Here is a 23,390-nt window from a genome sequence, read left to right on the forward strand (position 1 = left end):
ATTCGTACGCATTCAAAGTGAAAAAAACATATACCAAAACATTATTTTATTTTAACAAAAGGCGAAAGCTATAGCACTTGATTAGCACTATGATTGGTGCTAAGGTTGATTTTGAGAAATTGTTCGTTTTCAAGATAATTACAAAAAATCAAGCCATTCGCATGCGACAAAAACAGAAGTCGCTTTCAAAGCAAAAAAATCAAACACTTTTTTCAGCGAAACCTGAAGAAATATATTAATGCGACTAATTTTTAAATGATATGCATTGATGTATCTTAATGCTATAATGCTATAATGCTTTTTATTTTATTCAAAAATATTAAGTAGTTTATTTTTTATTTAATTTTAATCACTGTCGCACGCGACATGTCGCATGCGACATTTTGTTCCATCATACTTTTTATGTTTATTTTTTTACTTTTTATGTAATTAGACATGCAAAAGATGATTATAAATGATTCTTAATATATTCAATATATTTATTTTCACAACCAAAATTATAAACTTAACAAAATATCTTCAATAAAGAAAAACAAAAATAAGTATATTAATCTTATATATAATACTATGTAAAAACAAAGAACGGAAACTTACTTAACTGAGAATAGTATTTATAATATTACTAATGTCAAATAAAGTTCTTTTAATAGAATATGCAGTCCTAGCTGCTTCTAACTGTTCGCATCGCAACAAAACGAATGCAACTGGGATATACCTGGAATATTTTTCACATCCTTCCATTTTTCGTCCAACTTATAATGAAGAGACAAATTTTCAATTTGAGCAGATGGCATAAAATACATTTTAATTCCATTTGTGTTGTTTTGTGCACATTGATAAAACGATAGTGCATCTGGTAAAACAACGTTTTTAGATTTTGTTATTTGCCACACTTTTCTTTTAATGACGGCTCCAACTCCATCAACGGCTCGCTTTCCGTGAGAACTGGCATTACTAGTCATTAACATAAAGCGCTTAGCTACTAATTTGCCTTCAATTAATATATAATGGCGTCTTTCTTTCCCGAAGCTTGTACACTAATATTATCATTCTGATAAAAATCATTGATGGCATTAATTAGGCTTTCTGGTACGGTTCTGCTGGATTGGTTAACGTTTTTCTTTTCTTCAAACTGCTTATATTTTTTTACCAGGACTTCAAGAACTTTTAGCATTCTGTGCATGTCTTTTGTCATCGCTTTCTCCACTTTTTTAACAGCTTTCGCCAAGGTTTGTCTACATTCGTAAGATGCGTTTTGGCTTTGACGTGCATATGACATTCCATTTTCTAAGAGTTTTTGGCGCCTCTCTCGTTGTCGTATGCGATTATTTTTCCGTTTTTCTTGAATTATATCTTCTTTGCCTTCAGCCAGTGCTCTCCACGTCTGTCTAGTTTTCCGCATTCTTTCCTTGTTTCTTAATTTATAGTTTTGTAATTTTGTTTCATCATTCTTTAACCTTTCTCTCCACCGTTTACAGTTTTTACTCATCTACATTCAAAAAGTTTATATTATATTTTGCATTTACATATACTAATAAAGATATTTTCGAACGAAACTTTATTTTGAATCTGTACATTTTACACTTACGATGTCGCACGCTACAAGCTTTAAATAAGTAAAAAGAGCAAAGCGCTGATTATTTTCCAGCAAAGTTTTGTTTATTTAATTAGCAATAAAAATATCTATTTGCTACTAATATTTGATGCAAATTGTACAAATACCTTCGACTCACTGATAACAAATGTTCTTTATCAATGTCGCACGCGACATCGAGTTATACGGTAAATCAAAGAAAAAATTTACCGTAATTGGCAATCGCATCGTTCCTTTTACATTTTTCTTACATTCTTTACATATAAACCGAAATTTAAAAAAGCAAATGTCACAGCATAATATATCTCATCAAGATAATTAATCAAAACAAAACATGCAACAGAAATGTTTAAAACGGAAATTTTGCACTGGTTCGACTTTGCATTCGAATATTTCAAAATGTGGTTTGTACAAATGTAAAATTTGTTTACATTAGTTACATTTAATAGATTCCCTATAAAAATATGTTAAAACAACATAATTTTACAGACTTTGAATTTTTTGGCTTCGGTTTACATTTCTGTGGAAATGCCCATATACAATATGTATATGTAGTTATATAAAGTACAATGCATGCTGTATGATAGTTAGTTTTTCAATCATTAGTTTATCGCAAGAAGTGGCATTTTTATTTTAAATTACTTTAGCTTTTTGTTACTGTTGTTTTGAACTTCGCATGTAGCGCACTGCGCATTTATACAGCCTTGTAGACTCTGACGGACTTCACGTCGTTGAGGGTGAGAGTAGTCACTAGCTCGGAGTCAGTGAATTCACGAATAATGGTCGATGGTTTGTCACCCTTCTGTTCTTGCACCAATTTGTTGCCATCCAGAGTGAAGACGCTCTTCAATTTGCGACCATCAAGTGTCTCTTCATCGAATTCCTCGCCCAGCTTGAAGTTGATCGTAGTTGTCTTGAAGGTTGAGGTAGTGGTGAAAGAGTAATTATCACCATCCTTCCTCAGTTCAACGGTGGGGCTAACACTGTTACCCATTTTGCGTAGAATCATACCGACACCCAATTCCTTCATGTATTCGTCGAAGTTTTCACTCTTTTCTAATTTGTATTTCTTTCCTTCCCAGACAGCCATTTTTACTAATAATTTATTTAGCGTTTAGGATCGTTCACAGGATCGCCATGTAAAGTGATGCAGGATCGTCAATGTATAAGTGTTATTATTTTATGGAAGAGCTTTAGGGCAAACCTGCCGACTAAAGATTCCTTTGTAAATAAAAGATTTTTATTCAGTTAGGGCAAATGACTGCCTTCCAACTATCAGGTTGAGACTGAGCTGCCTTCTGATAGAATGGCTTTATTTTTATACTTTCTTTTTGCCTTGTCATCAATAAAATATGCATAATTACAATCAAACATTGTTACAAGTAAAAATCAATAACAAAATTGTAAACACTTAAAAATATTATACAAATGAAATTTTGCTTAGGTTGACTTAAATTTTGTTTAGGTTAACTTACTTCACAGTGAGCTATGGCTTTGCTTTGGAGTGGGGTATCGTATGACAAAAAAATGTATTTGATGTGTGCCATGTGTTTACTTATGTTTCGGGTTTCAAAAAAAAGGAAAAGAATTTATGTCATTGAAATTAAAGAGTAGAGTAAATTGAAATGAAAAGAATTATGTCATTAAAGTAGAGTAAGTTGAAATGAAAAGAATTATGTCATTGAAATTGAAGAGTAGAGCGAATTTAAATGGTTTACATAATTTGAGTTTGAGTATTAAAAATATATTTAAAGAATTCGAAAGAAGTTTGAAAGCTTAAGCAATTACTCATAGTACTTCTTCCTGGGCCAGCAATGCAATTACATCTTGAGGCAAAGTCCCGCGCTTGGTTTTCGATGGCTTACGTAAGCTGCAAATGTAGGGATCGGGTGATATTAGAAGCCTGTGCAATAAATCCTCATTGGTTTGAGTTCGTGAACTTTTTATTGTATACCATTCGCGATAATTTCTGACATCTTTATTTCTTGATCCTTGCGCTTCTTCGGAAAGCTGACCAATAGGAACCATGCATGTCGATATTATATGTCTTGAATGGAACAGTATTTTATGCAGACTGACTGGCATATTGTACCACTTATATTCCCTCAAATAAAGATCGCGTGTGTCTCTCACGTATACCTCAAAGGCCTCAGCATTTATCTGAAATTCACACCCTAAGCAAGACAATATGGTGAAAAGCCTTTTTAAGGAACATAAGTTAATGCCTGTAATGTCTGCAGTAACTTCTGCATTACTAAAAAAACGTCGTGCTGTGTTTCCGTCATTTGTATTGCCAGATTTTTCTTTTGGCATAGGAATTAAAAGCCCAGTTTCGTTTCTAAATCTGCTTTGAATGCTTTCCTTCCTCTGTTTCAGTTTTTCCTTATTTTCGGCGCCTCTTACACACCATGTCCTTAGTTCCAACCGATATGCAATGTGCAACATACACTTCATGCATCGTATCCATGAGTGAAGTGGTGAAATGCCGAATCTTAGCATGTTTGCGTCAACTTTCCGTTCCGATAAAGCGCTAAAATTATTCATATCCTTCGCTGAAGCACCACATATACCTATAACACGCTTGAGATGAGGTATATGCTGAAAGTGCATTACATACTTTACCGTCAATCATACACAAAATTAGTGTACTAGTAACTTTAAAGTTTAAATTTTCCATCTTAATTATTGTGGGAAGAAGATTAGAAATTTGGTCTTCCACAATCTTTACTTCTCTCACAATAGCATCTCGCGTTTCTTTTTCAAACAAAAATTTAATGGGACGGCAATATCTGGTTGATGATGGAACAGGGTTCCTATAGTATACATTTGGAGAAGTACGAGTGAAACAAAAAATATGCTGCTATCAGATTGATTTTCTTCGCTGAACTTTTGCTTATACCGTTTTTGCTCCGAGCCATCGCAACCTCATTTGAAAGTCACGAAAACTTCTTGAATACTGGGAATCGACAGCAGTACTTCTTTTTGTGCGTTACAGAACCTTTTTATACTATGATCAATAAGCGCTTGCAACTCAATTTCGGCATACGTTTCGGTTACTGTGATTTTTTCCGGGTAACATAAAGCTTTGGACTTTTTTATGCAGTTATACGACGGATATAATTTGAGATTTATAATATTTCTGCTGTATGCTGTCTATGCATATTATAGTCATGTGTTGAATCATTTGCATCTATTAACAGCGCAAGTGCTTTTGTGGCGATAAACTTTTGTTGCGCTCTTTCGAAAGTCGAGATTTTTTCAACACAGTACCTCTTGACGGTGAAGACAAACACAGCTCTTTAAATAATATTGCGGAATTTCTCTTACCGTTTGATCTAAGTCCCATTTCTGCCGCCATTAACACTTGTTCGCTATTTGATACTGCTAAAAGACTCTTTGCTTTTCTTTTCTTTGTGCGAAGAGAAGAATCGGAAAACGCCACATGTGGTCTACCTACATTGGATCTAATAGAGGATGAAGTTGATGGCACAACATCAAGACGGTATTTTCCAAAGTCTTCACTCTTGGAAAACCAACTTTAATTACAGGCTAGAACACGGGCCTTTACTCGGCAAGACCCCTCCCACTTTGAAGAAAATTGGTAACACAGTTTTTTATACGCTCTTCTAGCTTTTTAGTATGCACGTCTCTTCCGATCACCCCAAAAATTTTCTCTAACACCGCATCACGACGCGTTTCTTTTGAGCTCGTCAGCCAAATTTCAAAAAGTTCTTTCCGAGGAATCGCCATGAAAACTTCTTTTAAAGCTGTGGTAGCAAATTGTAGCAAAATTTTATTCCAGTATCTGAAACACAGAATCCTAAAGGTCGTTTCGCTGTTAAGAATGGACAGAACTCGATGGACCAATATAAGTTTTTCTCAGTAAAATATCAAAAATAATATTAAGCTATGGCTGTTTTAATGATATTTTACTGAGCGGATTTGTATCGATAGTAAAAACTTTATAATCCTTTTACTTATCCCTGAAGTACAAAATTGTTGAAATTTAATCAGCAAATACTCAATTTTATGAAATTTATACTTATTCGTATTATATCTTTTGACAAACTTCACAGCGATGTTCGGATAATAAATAAAAATTATTCAATTGACGCACCGGCTTGTGTTTGTAAACGGTTATCTTTCTTAAAACTATTGTTTTGATAAATTTTGAGTACACTCTCGTAAAATTTGGTCATTTTTACACAACATACCGAAAGAAAATCATTTTAGCAGAACTTTTTTTTTTTAATTTGGCATCCTAAAACGATAAAAAGTCACAGTGTGCATCGAAAGCATAATATGCGACATTAAACTTCCTGCCGGTAGATCTGCAGGCAAAATATATCGCGCGCAGCACGGCAATAAGGCTCAACACTCTAGGTAAGTGGTTAAATAAGAGCTACGGTCACGGCAAAATCCTGGCTGGCACTTCGGAGATTCCCGGATTGGTGGACTATGCACTCCCGCCCACACTTGCCATTACATCGTTCACGACCCTCCTACCCTCAAGGGAAGAGTGGAAACGGGACGATGTAAGACAGGGCGAGTCTATCCATGCATACACTCATGACTCAAAGCTCGAGGGCAGGGTGGGAGGAGGTGTATATTCCGAACATCTGGGAATCTCCTTCAGTTTTCGGCTCCCCGACTACTGTAGTGTCTTTCAGGCCGAACTGATGGCAATAACGAAAACCGCGACACTGGTACAGTGTGATGCGATATCCGGAAATGGCATCTACATTTTCACTGACAACCAGGCGGCGATCCCTCACAAAGCAGTCGACAACCTCCAATGTAGCCATGAAATGCCGCACATCTCTTAATGAGATGGCTGAGTCATTTCGCCTAAGGATAATATGGGTTCCTGGCCATCGCGACATTGAGGGCAACTGTAGAGCCGATGAACTAGCGAGACTCGGCACCAAGTTGACCGATGAGTACATAGACAATGACATAGGCATACCCTTACAAACATGTAAGCTACTTATCCTTGAAGTAATCGTAAGGAAAGCAAATGAAAGATGGCATAATGAATAATGCAAAATGGCCCATCAACTGTGGCCGACACTCAGTGCTAATCGCACAGAATCTTTGCTTAGCCAAAAAAGGGATAGTCTTAGCACACTGATTTCAGTCATAACGGGACATTGCCTAATAGGTAGGCACGCCCAAAGGATTGGTGTGCAAGCACACGACTTCTGTAGAAGTTGTCTTGATGAGGAAGAGGAAGAGACAATCTTACACCTTCGGTGCCACTGCCTAAAATATTTGAAAAGCGCACAATGGTTTTATGAGAAATAGGGAAAGCTCCCTCACGCGGCATTACAATGGGCTATGCGCCTGAGTGTATCCCACAAGACAACCGCTTCAACCTAACTTAACCTAGGATCGAATATGTTTAATACTGGAGCTTGTGTTTGTATCGATTTTATTTTTAATCGTAATTGCTCATGCTCTGATTTCCAAACGAAATTTGAATTTTTCTTTGACGTAAGGTGGTACAAGGGTTTTAATATCTTGGAAAATTTGGGAACGAATTGCCCGAAGTAGGAAGACAAACCGATAAATTGCCTTAACTGTCTCACAGATTGCGGCGGTGGTAACCCTATTAATGCCTGAATTTTACGAGCGTTTGGCCTAATTTCTCAGTCACTAATTTCAAACCCAAGGTACTCGATACATGTTTTGAGAAAGGAATATTTGGTTATGTTAAAGGAAAATCCAGCTAAACTTAAAGTTTCTAGCACAATCAGCAACTGGTCTAATGTTTCTTCTTTGGTTTCTGCTATAATCAAAACATCATCGATGTATACGATGGCAAAATTATTCGCTAATGTTCCCAATGCTTTTATTATAGCCCGCTGGAAGACAGACGGTGCATTTTTAAGACCAAAAGGCATAGTCAAAAACTCATATTGCCCTTCAGGCGTTACAAATGCAGTCCAGCGGAGACACGTGTCTTTGAAATTCCGTCAATAAACGAATAAGAATATAAATTTGTCAGTGCCACTTCATCATATTCATTAATTTGGGTGAAACACCGAAGCCCTGGCCAAGTATTTCACGGCCAATCAGCACATCAGAACTTAAAAACTTATCCATAACAACATGCAACAAAATTTCAAAACATTATTGTTGAATATTTATATTAGATAAAACTTGCTGTGTACTACATATGGAGTCATTACCAATACCGTTAAGTTTTACAAAATTATTGATTCGCTTTCCTTTAAATTTATTAGCGATTCTCATCTTGACCAAGGAACACTCAGCCCCTGAGTCAAAACTGAATGGAACGTACTCACCGGACAGAATTATCATTCCTGATGGCGGAGCTACTGTACAAATTTGAAGCGCGTCTCATAGTCTTTGCCGTTTCCACCTGATCGACCTTTTGGACAAGCTGATGCAAAATGTCCAACTGCTTCACACTTAAAGCATTTCACACTAGGCCGCTCCTTTGCTCCAGACGTACTTCTGCCGTTGCGATTCTTTCCAGTGTTCCACCCTGCTCCAGTCTAGATCGACAATTAGCTTATTTGTGACCGGCCTTTCCGCAAAAGTTGCACTTCATCTGATTCTGGAACTTGGGCTTCTTCTGTTCAAAAGTAGTATTCGCATCGCCATCTGAACTACGCTTCTTAAAAGCGTGTGCGTGTAGTTGTTGCTGGAACTCATTACGGGTTTTAAGATTGTTGGTAAAAATCCAACGTGACAATTTACTATCAAGTTGAGCCGTGCGTGCCAATGTTACGGAAACTGCTATTTCTTCAAAGTTTTGAGTTTTCCATTTTGACATTAGCAGCGTTACGATGCGGTTCCCATACTCAGCGAGACCATCTCCAGTTTTTGATCGGCCATTAAATACGTTCAGTACAAGGAGTACTACTCCTTACCTTCATGAAAATACTGTATATGTACAATATATATGCGGTTGTTCGCACACGATTCGCTAAAAAGGAATCCTCGCGCATTCAAAGGCACAGTATTATGCCGAAAATTATGAATTATGAAGCGTAAACAAAACTGCCCCACAATATACTTTAAACCTTTTTAGACTTTTTGTATGGAATATAAGGTTATTATTTGGTATAGAATACTTATATTAAAGTCGAAAAATATGTTTAAAGCTTTGAAACAAAAGGTACATATTGATTGAAAAATGTTGGTTCAAAAATTTGAGGCATCGGTCTCTGTTGTTATGAACAATACTGCACATCAACACAACTCACAGAAGCTTCAGTGATTTCTTCAATATTAAATGTTTGGCACTTTGTGTTTCATCCGAAGGCTGAATGTCTGCACAGTAGCCTACAAAAAAGCCGCACTCTTATTTTAGAGTAAGTTTATTTCTTTGCTGCTAATATGCATATGCTTTTGTGCACTTTTTATCAATTGGAGAACCACATACGTAAAGGAATATTTTAACTTTATATTTATATACCACGCGAGAACTAAAAATTTTGGTTTAGAAATTTTCCCTAGTATCGAATTGTCCGGGCCAGAAGTTTTTCATATACCACCTGTTGTTTTTGTGTGCCTCTTACTGTAATTTTTGCGAACACTTCACTCACTGCATCTGCAGCTGTCCAGCAGTTGGAAGACATATTTGCATACATAGAAGGGTGCATACATATATATACGAAGCCGCGGTCACCGACATGACAAAAATTCAAGATTTATTAAATATTGGCAATTAATTTCAATTCTACGCGTAATATTCCACTATTGACTATTTTCGGATGGCCGGGAAAATTGGCATATGGGCGGCTTGTTTTATGAATGAAAGTACTTTGCTCTTAGAAATATGAGCTCGAACTAATGAATGATTTTTTGTTTTTGTAACACATAATATTCTAAAATGTTCAGCGCCGTCGCGACTTAAAGAATCATGGCCGCTGCGACTGCGTCTACGAATGTATTTTGTTTTTGTAGTCGCTAGACTTAGATTTTGGGCTTGGACGACATACGCATATTGGGGGATGAAGTGAGTGCGCTGTTTTTGTTGTATTCTAGAACAGTTTGGGATGCGTGGTTGCAAAGCGGCCATCGCGCTGCGCTTGCTGCTGCTTTTGCGCCTATCAAAGTATTTTGTTTTTGTAAGTACAGTGTTAGGAATATCCACTGGCGGTAAACAAAAATTCACGGAAGGAAGAAGGGAGCGCTGTCCTCGCGCATGTATGCATGTTTGTTTTAACGTGCATGGATGTAGTTACATATGAATACAATTATTTTGTGGAAAGTTGAGAAGGCAAGTAGGTATGTGTATATGTATGCTTGCTAGGACTTAAAGTCGGTGTATATACATACACATATACATAGACTTTAAAGCGGAATTGTTTTTGCACTTGTTAGGAAGAAATTCGCTCACTGGTGCGTATATATATTTGACTTCTTGTGATGTGCTTTGACATGTGTAAATACATAAGCCAAGGTTATTTCGGCATACATGAAGACATAGATGTACATATGAAAGGAAGTTGTTGTTGTTGCACTTGTGCATTACTTATTTATTTTTATGTAAAAATATACATACGTACATATATATGTAATAGACTGCCGAATACATAAACTATAAAGTGATATACAATATAAAATAAGTGTTGGCTTATCCTAAACCATTATTTTATTTGTGAATGCAAATACAGTGCACTCGCGATAACTCGAACTAATTAAAACAGGCGCTGTTCGATTTATCGAATTTGTTCGACTTATCAATTGAGTGTGCTATGTTAAAAAAACAGTCATCGATATGGAATTTTTTTCAATTAAATTTATTTATTTATTTACATATGGATATGAACATGAATATGTTTAAAATAATTAATTCGTTTCAATATTTTTCATCAAATATTTGGCAGTCTTTGTGTCAGTTACACAAAAAAAGTCAGCTTTAACAGAAAAGTTAGGCCGAAAAGAAAGTTGTAATGTGTGTTTGTCTTTTCTTGCCTGCAGCAATGTTGAATATGACTTTTTCACGCAGCAATTGAAGAGTGTTAACCTTTGCGGGGCTTACTTGTTCAGTTGTGGCCCACTGAATTACCGTATTGATAGAGCTAACTGCCTCCTCAGATGATATCCGCTCACATGTCTCAGTTGTGTTGTTAAACTCAGACTCAGAATCACTAGTTTCAATTATTACTTCTGTGTCGGTAAATTCGGCACCATCATTCCATTTGTTAACATCATAAAGCGTAAATTCGGCCTGTAAATTATGTTTTTCATGTTATGTTCTTTCAAGATGAGTCCACTTATTGGGTAATTCTTTTTTCTTTGGGACAGAAACCATTTGTATAAAGCGGCTTTCATTTTTGGAAACTCAGAAGCTTTTAAAGTTCTCCTCTTCCCAGGACCCAAAAACGTGTTGTTTACTGCTTTTAAAATTACCTTGTCTTTCTTTTTTATAAGACTTATGGTGGACTTGGCTACCCCATATTCCTTCGCTAGAGAAGTAACACTACATCCACGTTTAATTTTGTTAAGGACTTCAGCCCTCTCTTTTAATGTTAAACACTTCAACCTTTTACGATCCATTACTCACGTGCACTGTTACACTACAAATGACAAATTTAAAGCAATTTGGTCAATGCAAGATGTTGTTCCCATAAAACTAACGGGATATTAACGCCGAAATATTCATATGGACAATACACTAGTATACATATAATTTATATACATATACTATTACATATGTATGTATGTACAAAATGTACATGTTTGAAAAGAATGTGTGTACAAGTAAATTTGTTTTTTTGTTCGAGTTATAGCGCTTTTTTATTGTTCGAGTTACAAAGAAGTCAATAGGGAAAAAAATGTGTTCGAGTTAGCACGTCGTTCGACTTAGCGGCTATTCGAGTTACCGCGAGTGCACTGTACTTCCTATTGACATGTACATACACATGTGTATGTATGTAAATGTATCAATTACATAGTTTGCATATTTATTTATGTATGTAATAGAAAGGAGGATGGTTCCATATGTAGAAGTCCACGCAAGTGGGGAAAGTTACTGATCACCATTCACTTGGGAGTGGCCAGGACGATTCTTCTCCATATGGTTCAAGCAGCTCACAACTCCCGGGTTAGCCCAAGTATCCTCTGGGTAGCTTCCGAACACCCGTTCGGGAGGGAGCTAACGTGAGAAGGCGAAACATTAAAGGATAGCTGGTTGTGCGCTAGGTTATGGACCCGCCACTTAAAACCCCCCCAATGAAAAGAATTGCAAAGCCTCGGATGAGAACTTCCAACACTGTTGACGACCCCTGCAAACGAACTAAGGACTATGATATGAAGACATGCACCTGGAATGTCCTGTCCTTTAATGGGGAAGGTGCCTCTGCCCGGCTGTTTGATGTCCTCGTGAGAATTAAGGCTGCCATCGCTGCCATCCAAGAGATACGATGTAAGGGGCAAGGCAAGAAAACCATAGGACCTTGCGACGTCTGCTACAGCTGCCATGTAAAGGAGCGCGAATTCGGTGTCGGATTTGTTGTGGGAGAGAGACTTTCTCGCCAAGTACTGTCATCCGCATCAAAACCCGTTTTTTAAACATCTCGCTAATTTGCGCCCACGCCACGTCGGAAGAGGAGGACGATGCGCCCAAAGATTCCTTCTATAAGCGCTTGGAGCGTTCCTATGAGCGCTGCCCCCGCCACGACATAAAAATCGTGCGTGGCGACTTCAACGCCAGGGTTGGCGAAGAGGGAATTTTTGATCCCACAGTTGGAAAATTCAGCCTGCACAACGAAACATCCGGTTACGGGCAGAGACTGATCGACTTCGCCGGGGCCCGAAACATGGTAGTCTGCAGCACCAGATTCCAGCATGAAAAGATAAACCAAGCTACCTGGCTGTCTCCTGATCGGAAAACGCGAAACCAGGTCATGTTGTAATAGATGGAAGGCACGCTTGCAGTGTTTTAGAAGTACGTACGATCCGAGGACCCAACATCGAATCGGATCATTACCTTGTTGCAGCCAAACAACGCACACGCCTCTGTGCAGCGAAAAGCGTACATTTAACTACGAATAAAGCAAAACCCCAACAAGCACGATGCACCAAACAAACTACAAAGGCTCAACAACAAATACGGATATAACTACTCTCGCGTCATTCTCCTTAGCTACAACAACTACATCAGTGGTATTCACATCAGCGCCGATAATGACAACAAAGAGAAACACTTTGCAAACAGTAAACACGGCTATCCCAGTAATCCAACAACAACAAACAGAAACAACGAAGGAAACTACACAAGTAAAGCAGTCCAACAAACAAAACAGCAAATGTGAAAGCTATAACAAAAACACGGCAGTCCAAACTACACATAAGCGGTACCGCAACTCATCAAGTAAACAAAATATATACATAACACAAAAAAACATAAAAGCAAAGACACAACAACAAACCAAAGAAAGCTAAGGTAATATTGGCTCAGCCAGCAAACGTCGTCAAACATGTTCGAATTGCTGTCAGACGACGAACCAGACAATGTCCCAACCGATAACAGTGGAACAAAAAGACCAACCGCTGCAGAAAACTTAAACCCAATAATTAAAAAACCCAAGCCTCCCCCGATTTACATACAAAACGTAGAACGCATTAAAAAGTTAATGCAGGCACTGAGTACCATTCCAGATTGCAAATGTGAATTTAAGGCTTTGAAAAACAATGAGGTTAAACTACAGCCACCCGAATCACACAATTATACTGCAATCATTAATTTATTAAAGGAGAAGAAAACCCGGTATTATACTTTTAAACTAAAGGAAGAAAGATATTTCAAAGTATTCCTAAGGGGAGTGCATTATTCGGCTCGTAAAGATGAAATTATGCAGGAACTACTAGAATTAGGCCATGAAGTAACTAATATTCGAAATATTTTGCAAAAAGGCACAAAGAAACCGCTGCCATTGTTATCATTGGAGATGAAGCAAGCTGCAAAAAATAAAGATATTTATTCAATAAATAATCTAATATATTACACTGCAAAATAAGTTTTGAACCGCCTCATCAAAAGAAAACAATTCCACAATACACAAATTGTCAAAAATACCGACACACTAAAAACTTTTGCACAAAAACCCCAATTTGTGAAAAATGCGCGGGTAATCACAAAATATAGAGTGCATTGTATAGTAGAAAATAGCAGCAACATAAAAGGCGCCCTATGCGGAGGCAAACACACAGCGAGCTACAGAGGATAATCAATACCCAGAGCAACGTAACAAAGAATTGAATACTGATAAACAGCAAAACGCTTTAAATTGGCAAATAGATTCACAATATGTCAAACCGACAATGTCATATGCCCAGGTTATTTCTAACAACCCACAATCGGGTGTGACAAGTTCTGAAACAAATTCTGAAGCAACTTCAAATGGCATCAAAGAATTAAAAGAAATGATGAAGCAGCTTTTCACACAAATGTCAAATATAATGAATATTATAACATTGCTCGTTAACAAAATAGATGGACAGCACAAGTAGACTGAAAATAGTCGCTTCGAATGCAAACGGCTTGGGCCAACTCTTGAAAGAACTGATAGTGTTTATAAACAATAATTCAATAGATGTATTACCAATTTCTGAAACACGCTTCACTGACAAAAGCTTTTCAAGAATACCTAATTATAAAATATTTGTCACAAACCGCCCTGACAACAAAGCCCATGGTGGCACAGCGAGGCACACTAACAATCTCTGCTGGATATTGTCCCCCAAAATACATAAATTCCATACCACAATACTACGACTTTTTGAAAACACTTGGCAAACGATACATAGCTGGCGTGGATTATAATGCTAAAAATGCAATTTGGGGTTCAAGATTGACGAACTGTGGCGACCCAACATACTGGCCAACTGATCGAAAAAAAAGTGCAGATCTGATCGACTTTTTTATAACCAAAAACGTTAACCACGAAGATATGTCAATTAAATCGTTAACTGAATTGTCGTCTGACCATTCCCCAATAATAATGATATATCAGAGCTCATATACGAAGGAATCCTCGATTAGAAACATATATAACAAAAAAACCTGCTATGATACATTTAGAGAAATAGTCATCCGTAATCTTAACAATAAAATAAGCTTAAAGACCTTTGACGAAATCGACAGTGGATAGCCTATTTTAATCACACAATAATGAACGCCACTATGAAATCAACTCCACAAGAAACTATCTGTTCCTCGAGCTACAATATACCTGCACACACCCAAGAAAAAATCAAAATCAAAAACCGCTTACGTAAACGCTGGCATATAACAAGGCTGCCACTTGACAAAAGCAAGCTAAACGCAGCTACAAAGGAAATGAAGCAAATGCTCTTCGACCATAAAAATATGAAACTTAAGAGACGCATCGAAAATCGTGTACCCGGTATAACGACAAACTATTCACTGTGGAAAGCTACAAACAAAGTCGAAAATAAAATTTTATACAAACCACCTATTAGAAAATTTGATGGCAGCTGGACTAAAACAAATCTTGACAAGGCTGAAGTCCTCGCAAAACACTTCAAAAGTACTTTTACGAACAATACGCCTAATGTAAACCTTTTCCCGACCCGCGCAAAAAAGATCCATACAAACCAAAAAATGTTGCATTAGAAGAAATAAAACAATGCATATGTAAGAGAACTGATCCTAAGAAGTCGCCAGGATACGACCTAATAACTGGAAAAATTTTAAGAGAACTCCCAGAGAAGGGGCTTATCTATATAAGGAACTTGTTCAATAAAATCTTGAACTTGAAATATTTCCCAAAAGTATGGAAAATTGCTCAAATTATCACAATACCGAAACCATGCAAAGATCCTACGCAAGTAACTTCGTACAGGCCTATACGTCTACTACCAGTATTATCAAAAATTTTTGAAAAGTTACTTTTTGACAGAATCGATCCCATTATATAAAAGGACAAAAAAATACCTTGCCACCAATTCGGATTCAGGCAAAACCATTCCACTATCCAACAAGTTCACAGAGTTACAAACAAAATTTTTGAAGACGTCGATAAAAAACGAACGTGTGTAGCAGTATATCTCGACGTAGCAAAAGCTCTTGACACAGTATGACACGCAGGACTTCTACAAAAACTCTTGTCTTATTTACCATCTGACTACTACAAATTAATGAAAAGTTATTGTATATAACTGGAAGACAATTTTATGTAAAGTTCGAAGATCAGTATTCTGATATACTAACAATGGAAGCAGGTGTACCGCAAGGTAGTGTCCTTGGGCCGCTTCTTTACCTTCTTTACACAGCTGATATCCCTACACCGGCAACTAAGAATTCTCTAATAGCAACATTTGCAGACGACACTGTCTTGTTAGCATCAGACAAAGATCCAAGAATGGCTGCTTATAAACTTCAGGAATTACTTGCCATCACCACTGAATGGTTCGAGAAATGGGGAATCAAAATAAACGAAGATAAAACCGCCCACGTCACATACACTAACAAGAGAAAAAAACAATATAATCCAATATTCATAAAGAATAAACAAATGCAGCACGACTCAAGGGCAAAATACTTGGATATGGTTTTAGACAATAAACCTAACTGGCAGTTACACATTGGACAAAAACGACGCGAAATCAAGACTAGGTTTAAACAACTTCATTGGCTTTTGGGAAAAAATTCAACGCTCTCACTAGAAAATAAGATACTAATATACAAAGTAAATATAACACCAATATGGAAATATGGCTCAGAGCTTTGGGTAACTGCGAGAAGAACAAATATAAAAATTATACAATACAACAAATGCAAAATAAAATACTCCGTATAATATCAAAAGCAGAGTGGTATATACTAAATGATAATATCCATTCAGAACTTGAAGTAAAAAAAGTCCATGAAGAAATACGCAACAACAGCTTAAGACACACAAATCGACTACTAGAAAATTTTAACATGGAAATTCGGCAACTTCCCTTAAATAGGGGAAACCGAGACGAGGAGGCTTAAGCGCAAACGACCAACCGACCTGCAGATTTAAATGGTGTCACAATTTTATGAATAAGAATGAATAAATATACAATTAAATAACGATTTTTTTTTTAAATCTTATATATAAAATAAAGTCAACTTTTTGTGTGTGTTCGCTAACCGGCCGTGTCTTTGCACCGAATTAAACCAAACTTACACACAATGTTAAGAAGGTATTGAAGATGGTTTCCGTATAGTTTGGATACCTATTGGTGTATAGGGTTCAAGATATTGGTCAAAACGTAGACCCGGGTAACCTTCGAATGTGTATGTACAATATGGGTATCAAATGGAAGCTATTGGTGAATGCTTTAGTTCAGAGTATTTTTCATGCCGCTCCGTGACTAGGGTTTCGAGATAGAGACCAAATCGTGGGCCCTAGAATGTGTTTGTACAATATGGATATCAAATGGAAGCTGTTGGTGAATGCTTTAGTACAGAGTATTTTTCATGCCGCTCCGTGACTGGGGTCTCGAGATATAGGTCAAAACGTGGACCCAGGTAACCTTTGGTTGTGTATGTACAATATGGGTATCAAATGAAAGCTGTTGATAAGTGCTTTAATACGTGGTAATTTTCACACCTATTGCTAACTAGGGTCTCGAAATATATGGCAAAATGGGGACCCGCCGTGTCTTTGCACCGAATTAAACCAAACTTACACATTGTTAAGTAGGTATTGAAGATGGTTTCCGTATAGTTTGGATACCTATTGGTAGATAGGGTCTCGAGATATAGGTCAAAACGTAGACCTGGGTAACCTTCGAATGTGTATGTACAATATGGGTATCAAATGGAAGCTATTGGTGAATGCTTTAGTTCAGAGTATTTTTCATGCCGCTCCGTGACTAGGGTTTCGAGATAGAGACCAAATCGTGGACCCTAGAATGTGTTTGTACAATATGGATATCAAATGGAAGCTGTTGGTGAATGCTTTAGTACAGAGTATTTTTCATGCCGTTCCGTGACTGGGGTCTCGAGATATAGGTCAAAACGTGGACCCAGGTAACCTTTGGTTGTGTATGTACAATATGGGTATCAAATGAAAGCTGTTGATAAGTGCTTTAATACGGGGTAATTTTCATACCTATTGATAACTAGGGTCTCGAAATATATGCCAAAATGGGGACCCGCCGTGTCTTTGCACCGAATTAAACCAAACTTACACATTGTTAAGTAGGTATTGAAGATGGTTTCCGTATAGTTTGGATACCTATTGGTAGATAGGGTCTCGAGATATAGGTCAAAACGTAGACCTGGGTAACCTGGGGATGTGTATGTACAATATGGGTATCAAATGGAAGCTGTTGGTGAATGCTTTAGTTCAGAGTATTTTTCATGCCGCTCCGCTCTTTTTTCCTGATTTTCAATTTATATTTTATATTTACTCAAAAACAAATACAAAAACAAAAAATATTGTTTATGCCAAAGCTCTTGAATAAAAAATAAAGAAATAAATAATATGAAAACCATATCTTTTCTGTTCTAAACCATATCTATTCTATTTTAGTGTGCCCAGCGAAGCGGGCCGGGTTTGCTAGTAAATGTATATATTGGTTGTATTGGCTTCTAAATACTGTTGAAACCCAAAAAGAAAGAAAAATTGTAAATATTTTAAGTTGAAATAGAAACAATAATAAAGAGTTAAAAACAAAAAATCAAAAAAAAAAAGAAACGAAAGGCGAAAATACGTGAGTGCGAGGAGCTTGAGATGCTGGAACAGGAACAATACCCGAAAATTCTACCAGAAAGCTCGGCGGCCTACAGAAGGTTTCAAGGCCGGGCAATTTTCCTGTAAGAACAAATACGGCGATCTGGTGACTGGCATCCAGAGCATTCTCAAATTATGGAGGGAACACTTCTCGAACCTATTAAATAGTGACAGCTGCGCATGTCACAGAGAATGCGAAGATCCCGATACCCCAATCGTTGACGACGGAATTGTGGTTCCGTTACCCGACCATAACGAGGTTAGAATAGCGATAATGCGTGTAAAGAGCAACAAAGCCGCGGGCGCCGACGGACTGCCAGCTGAGCTATTCAAACATGGCGGCGAGGAGCTGGTAAGGTGCATGCATCAGCTTTTATGCAAAATATGGTCGGATGAAAGCATGCCTGCCGATTGGAATTTAAGTGTGCTCTGCCCAATCCATAAGAAGGGCGATCCTGCAATCTGTGCCAATTACCGCGGGAAGGTCTACCATCGACCAAATATTCACAATACGCCAAATCTTGGAAAAGACCAATGAAAGGATAATTGACACACACCATCTTTTCGTTGACTTCAAAGCTGTATTCGACAGTACAAAAAGGAGTTTCCTGTATGCCGCGATGTCTGAATTTGATATCCCCGGAAAGTTAATACGGCTATGCAAGATGACCTCTCCGAGCCGTTTGATACCAAACGAGGTTTCAGACAGGGTGAGTAGCTGTCGTGTGACTCCTTTAACCTGATGTTGGAGAGGATCGTACGAGCCGCAGAAATTAATCGCTGAAGCACAATTTTTTATAAGAGCGTACAATTGTTGGCGTATGCCGATGATAGCGACTAGGAGTGGGACTATTTTCGAATAATATTCGAATAAACATTATTCGAATAAAACGAATAATACAATACTATTCGTTTCAAATAATTCGAATAGTTCATTATTCGAATACCTTACTATTCGAATACCTCACTATTCGAATACCTTACTATTCGAAAACCTCACTATTCGAATATCTTACTATTCGAATACCGCACTATTCGAATACTTTACTATTCGAATACCTCACTATTTGAATACCTTACTATTCGAATACCTCACTATATATTCATTTATATCAGGGAGAAAATGCTGTTAAAAATATAAAAATTACATTGGCCCTTCTCATGGTGCTAATCAGTTTTTCTCGGTTTTTGAACATTGTGATTTTTTGATTTGACCGCTTCATGTTTCAATTAGCTAATATGATAAGATTTCTTTGGTATTGTTCTTGATAAAACATCGACAGGTATACATACTTATATGTATGTGCATAACTAAATGTGCATAAAAACATCAGAGCGTTTCTAAAAAAATATTTGGTTTTCCCTCGTAACAATTCTTGTGTTTAGACGCCTTAATATTAATATTAGGGTGGCCCGCACCGCACTTTTCAATTTCCCATATAAATTGTATGGAGAAATATGATTTCACATTTTCTATGTCCGCATCGGTTTTAACATTCTCGGTAACGGATCGAAATAATGGTTTTCTCTCAAACGATAAATATGGAGCCTTAAAATCTTCTTTTGCTTAATCTACAGATTTAGAAGTTATTCAAGGCCAATAATAGAATGGAATTACTATATACTTATTTATGTACATGTAGAAAACACTCATTAACGATCTAAATCCTTCATTTTCAACAAAGGATGTCGGCAGCATATCCATTGTTAACATTTTCGTTAACGCCTGGGTAATTAGTTCTTGGCGGTCTTGGGTAATACTTGTGGAAATGCTGGTTGAAGTACTAACCCGTGACTGCCGCTTCCGGTTTTGAGGCAAAATTTCTTCTGAATCACCTGTAGCACGGCTGCTCGAAGGTTCCGGTTGATTATCAACTCCATAACTGAGTTTATGCTTAAAGTTATAATGGTTCCATAAACAAGTGGTGGATCCCATACGTTTCAGCATATCACCACAATAATTGCAGGAGGCCTCACCGGTATTTTCCACGATTGTAAAATGTTGCCAAACTTTGCTTCTGGGCATTATTATTATTATTTTTATTTGTCTTGATTGATGACTAGATTGGCTGAACGTTCTTGCTTGAGGTTCTTGATTTTAATGAGTGATCTAACTCAACCCAAAGAAAAGTTTGCCTCAAATGCCCATCTATATAATTCTCATCGCCAGTTGCCTAAGCGTATGCATGGTCGTAGGACTGTCTGCACTCGTTTATCGGGCTTAGGTCAGTCAGTAGCAGGTAGAGTATATGTATGTGCATATAATAGTTCTGCGAAAAGCAAAAAAACCTAAAAGAAAATAATTTCATGCCTCAAGCAAGAGTAGTCCGCTAATCTAAGTAAATATTTACCAAAATATGAAACAAAAACAAAGCGCCGACACAATAAAAAGTAGGTAGTATTGTCATTTAACACGTTCCCTGTCCGCTGAGCCACATATGGTTCTGTAAACGTGCGCCTGATAAGCACTAATACGTTCCTGAGCCATATGTGCGTCAGGGGGTATATGAACCACATGTGTTTCATGAACGTGCAGAAGCAAAAATGTCCCTCTACGCTCATGTACCATATGTGTTTCAGGTAGAAATACCCTACTTCCGTTTTTTTTTAATTATTATTATTACTAAAGCTATCCTATGACTACAAAAAAACAAATTATTCAAAAACTCCTGTTGGACTTGTCGGTCAATTTTGCATTTTTGTATTGCGACAGGGAACGTGTTAATATAAGCCTTTGCGTGGTTTTTGAATTTGCATACATAGGTACATGCACTTGTACAGAAACCGATTAGTAGTCCGCTAATCTAAGTAAATATTTACCAAAAATATTCGAATAGTGAAGTATTCAAATAGTAAGGTATTTGAATAGTGAGGTGGTATTCAAATAGTAAGGTATTCGAATAGTAAGGTATTCGAATAGTGAGGTATTCGAATAGCATTATTCGAATAAACGAATAAAAAATTCGAATAAATATTATTCGAATTACGAATACCTCTCGAATAAACGATTTTATTATTCGAATAATTTTTATTCGAATAGTCCCACCCCTAATAGCGACACCATCGGCCTTGACAACCGCGCTGTTAGTTCTGCCTTCTCCAAACTGGATAAAGAGGCAAAGCGAATGGGTCTGGTCGTGAACGTGGACAAAACGAAGTACCTCCTGTCATCAAACAAACAGTCGGCGCACTCGGGTATCGGCACCCACGTCACTGTTGACAGTTATAATTTCGAGGTTGTAAAGGACTTCGTATACTTAGGAACCAGCATTAACACCGATAACAATGTCAACCTTGAAATCCAGCGTAGAATCTCTCTTGCTAACAAGTGCAACTTTGGACTAAGTAGGCAATTGAGTAGTAAGGTCCGCTCTCGACGAACAAAACTAACACTCTACAAGACTCTCATCATGCCCGTCCTAACGTATGGCGCAGAAGCGTGGACGATGACACCATCCGATGAAGCGACGCTTGGAGTGTTTGAGAGAAAGATTATGCGTAAGATTTTTGGACTTTGCACGTTGGCAACGGCGAATAGCGCAGGCGATGACTCGATGAGCTCTATGAGCTTTACGACGACATAGACATATTCGATGCGGTACCAACTGGTGGTAGTAGAGGAAGGCCTCCTCTGCGTTGGAAAGTTCAGGTGGAGAAGGACTTGGCTTCACTTGGTGTGTCCAATTAGGGCCGGTTAGCACGAGAAAGAAACAACTGGCGCGCTTTGTTGAACTCGGCCAAAATCGCGTAAGCGGTTATCGCGCCAATTAAGTAAACGATTTAATGAAAACACGTCATGAACTACTTTCAAAACTTTATTAAAATTTATCCGCGTCGCGCGCACGCATATGTACATAGACATCACACAACCTTGGTTCACAACGCTGTCGCAGAAGCAAACACACCGCGCCTTTATCCCTTCCAAATGCATGACTTGACATCAATGCTCGGCGCCAAATTTTTTTTTTTTCAATTTTTTTTAATTTAAAATCTTGTGTAATAAATTTTACGTAAAAATTTAATTGGTTTAATGTCGAGAGATGTGTTGTGTGTTGATGTGAAATATGTGTGGTGTTTTCAATTTTTGTGTGGACAAAACTCAGTGTGGTGTCTATAAAGTCGATGTTCTAAAATACCTTACTACAAATCTTTCAAATCTCAATTGTACTAAAAAAAATTAACAGTAACATTTGCGCCTTCTCATTCCATTAACATTCTGTGGTACAAGTACATTGGCTCTGCTCAGTTTTTGGTTTCTGTATGAAATCAAATTGACGAATGCCGATGGCATTTTACAAATAATTGGGTTGTGCATTTCTATGTTCCCTTGATAAACGAAATTTTATACAATTTACATTTTCAAACAAAGTGAAATGATTGAGAAAAGTTTGAATAATGCGCCAATATTCAAAATCATAGTAACTTTACTATTTGTTGATTTAATTTAAAAATAAGAATTTAAACAAAATACATTATAAAACGACCTCACACTTTGTTGTGTGCGTTTTAGTAAATATAAACCTTCACACAAATTTGATGAAAATTTTTACTAATTTTTCGAGTAGAAATTAATTTTAAACGAGAATTCATAGAGCATACAAATGTTGCCCAATATATACATATGTACATACATTATATCAGTGCAAAAAAACAATTGCATCTTTAATTCTTACAGTGTTATTTAATATATGGCTTACGCACTGCAGCAACCATGACCTAATTTTTTTCAATGTACATTTTATTACAGGGAATAATATACAATACATACATATGTACGAATTTTCTAGATGGTATAAAGCTTTGAAATTTAAAATAAATAAAAGAAAGCTTCAAATAAACCTATTTGCATCTATGGGACAACTAAGTTCAATTGCATTTTTAATAAATATAGTGTTGCACGCATATGTACATGGATGCACTGAAGCAACCATGACCTACCTCAGGAGCATCGCCTTATCATATTTCATGCAATACTTAAGGAGTACATATCCGAATGATCGAATTCCTGCCTAATAAATGCTCAAAAATTTTCTTTTGCATACACGTGTACATATTTGTATGTGCATATGCACACTTAATGC

General features: G+C 37.1%; 2 protein-coding genes across 2 annotated transcripts in view; one reads left to right on the plus strand and one right to left on the minus strand.

The window, feature by feature from the left end:
* The window catches only part of LOC128869707 (uncharacterized), a 179,993-nt gene that overhangs the window by 116,760 nt on the left and 39,843 nt on the right, over positions 1–23,390 (plus strand). The window lies entirely within an intron of this gene.
* On the minus strand, positions 2,192–2,705 carry LOC128869500 (probable fatty acid-binding protein). The gene has a single exon (XM_054112068.1). The coding sequence runs from the start codon at positions 2,682–2,684 to the stop codon at positions 2,289–2,291; it is 396 nt and encodes a 131-aa protein (XP_053968043.1). The 5' UTR covers positions 2,685–2,705; the 3' UTR covers positions 2,192–2,288.

Source organism: Anastrepha ludens, chromosome X (assembly GCF_028408465.1).
Source record: "Anastrepha ludens isolate Willacy chromosome X, idAnaLude1.1, whole genome shotgun sequence".
Lineage (NCBI taxonomy): Eukaryota > Metazoa > Arthropoda > Insecta > Diptera > Tephritidae > Anastrepha > Anastrepha ludens.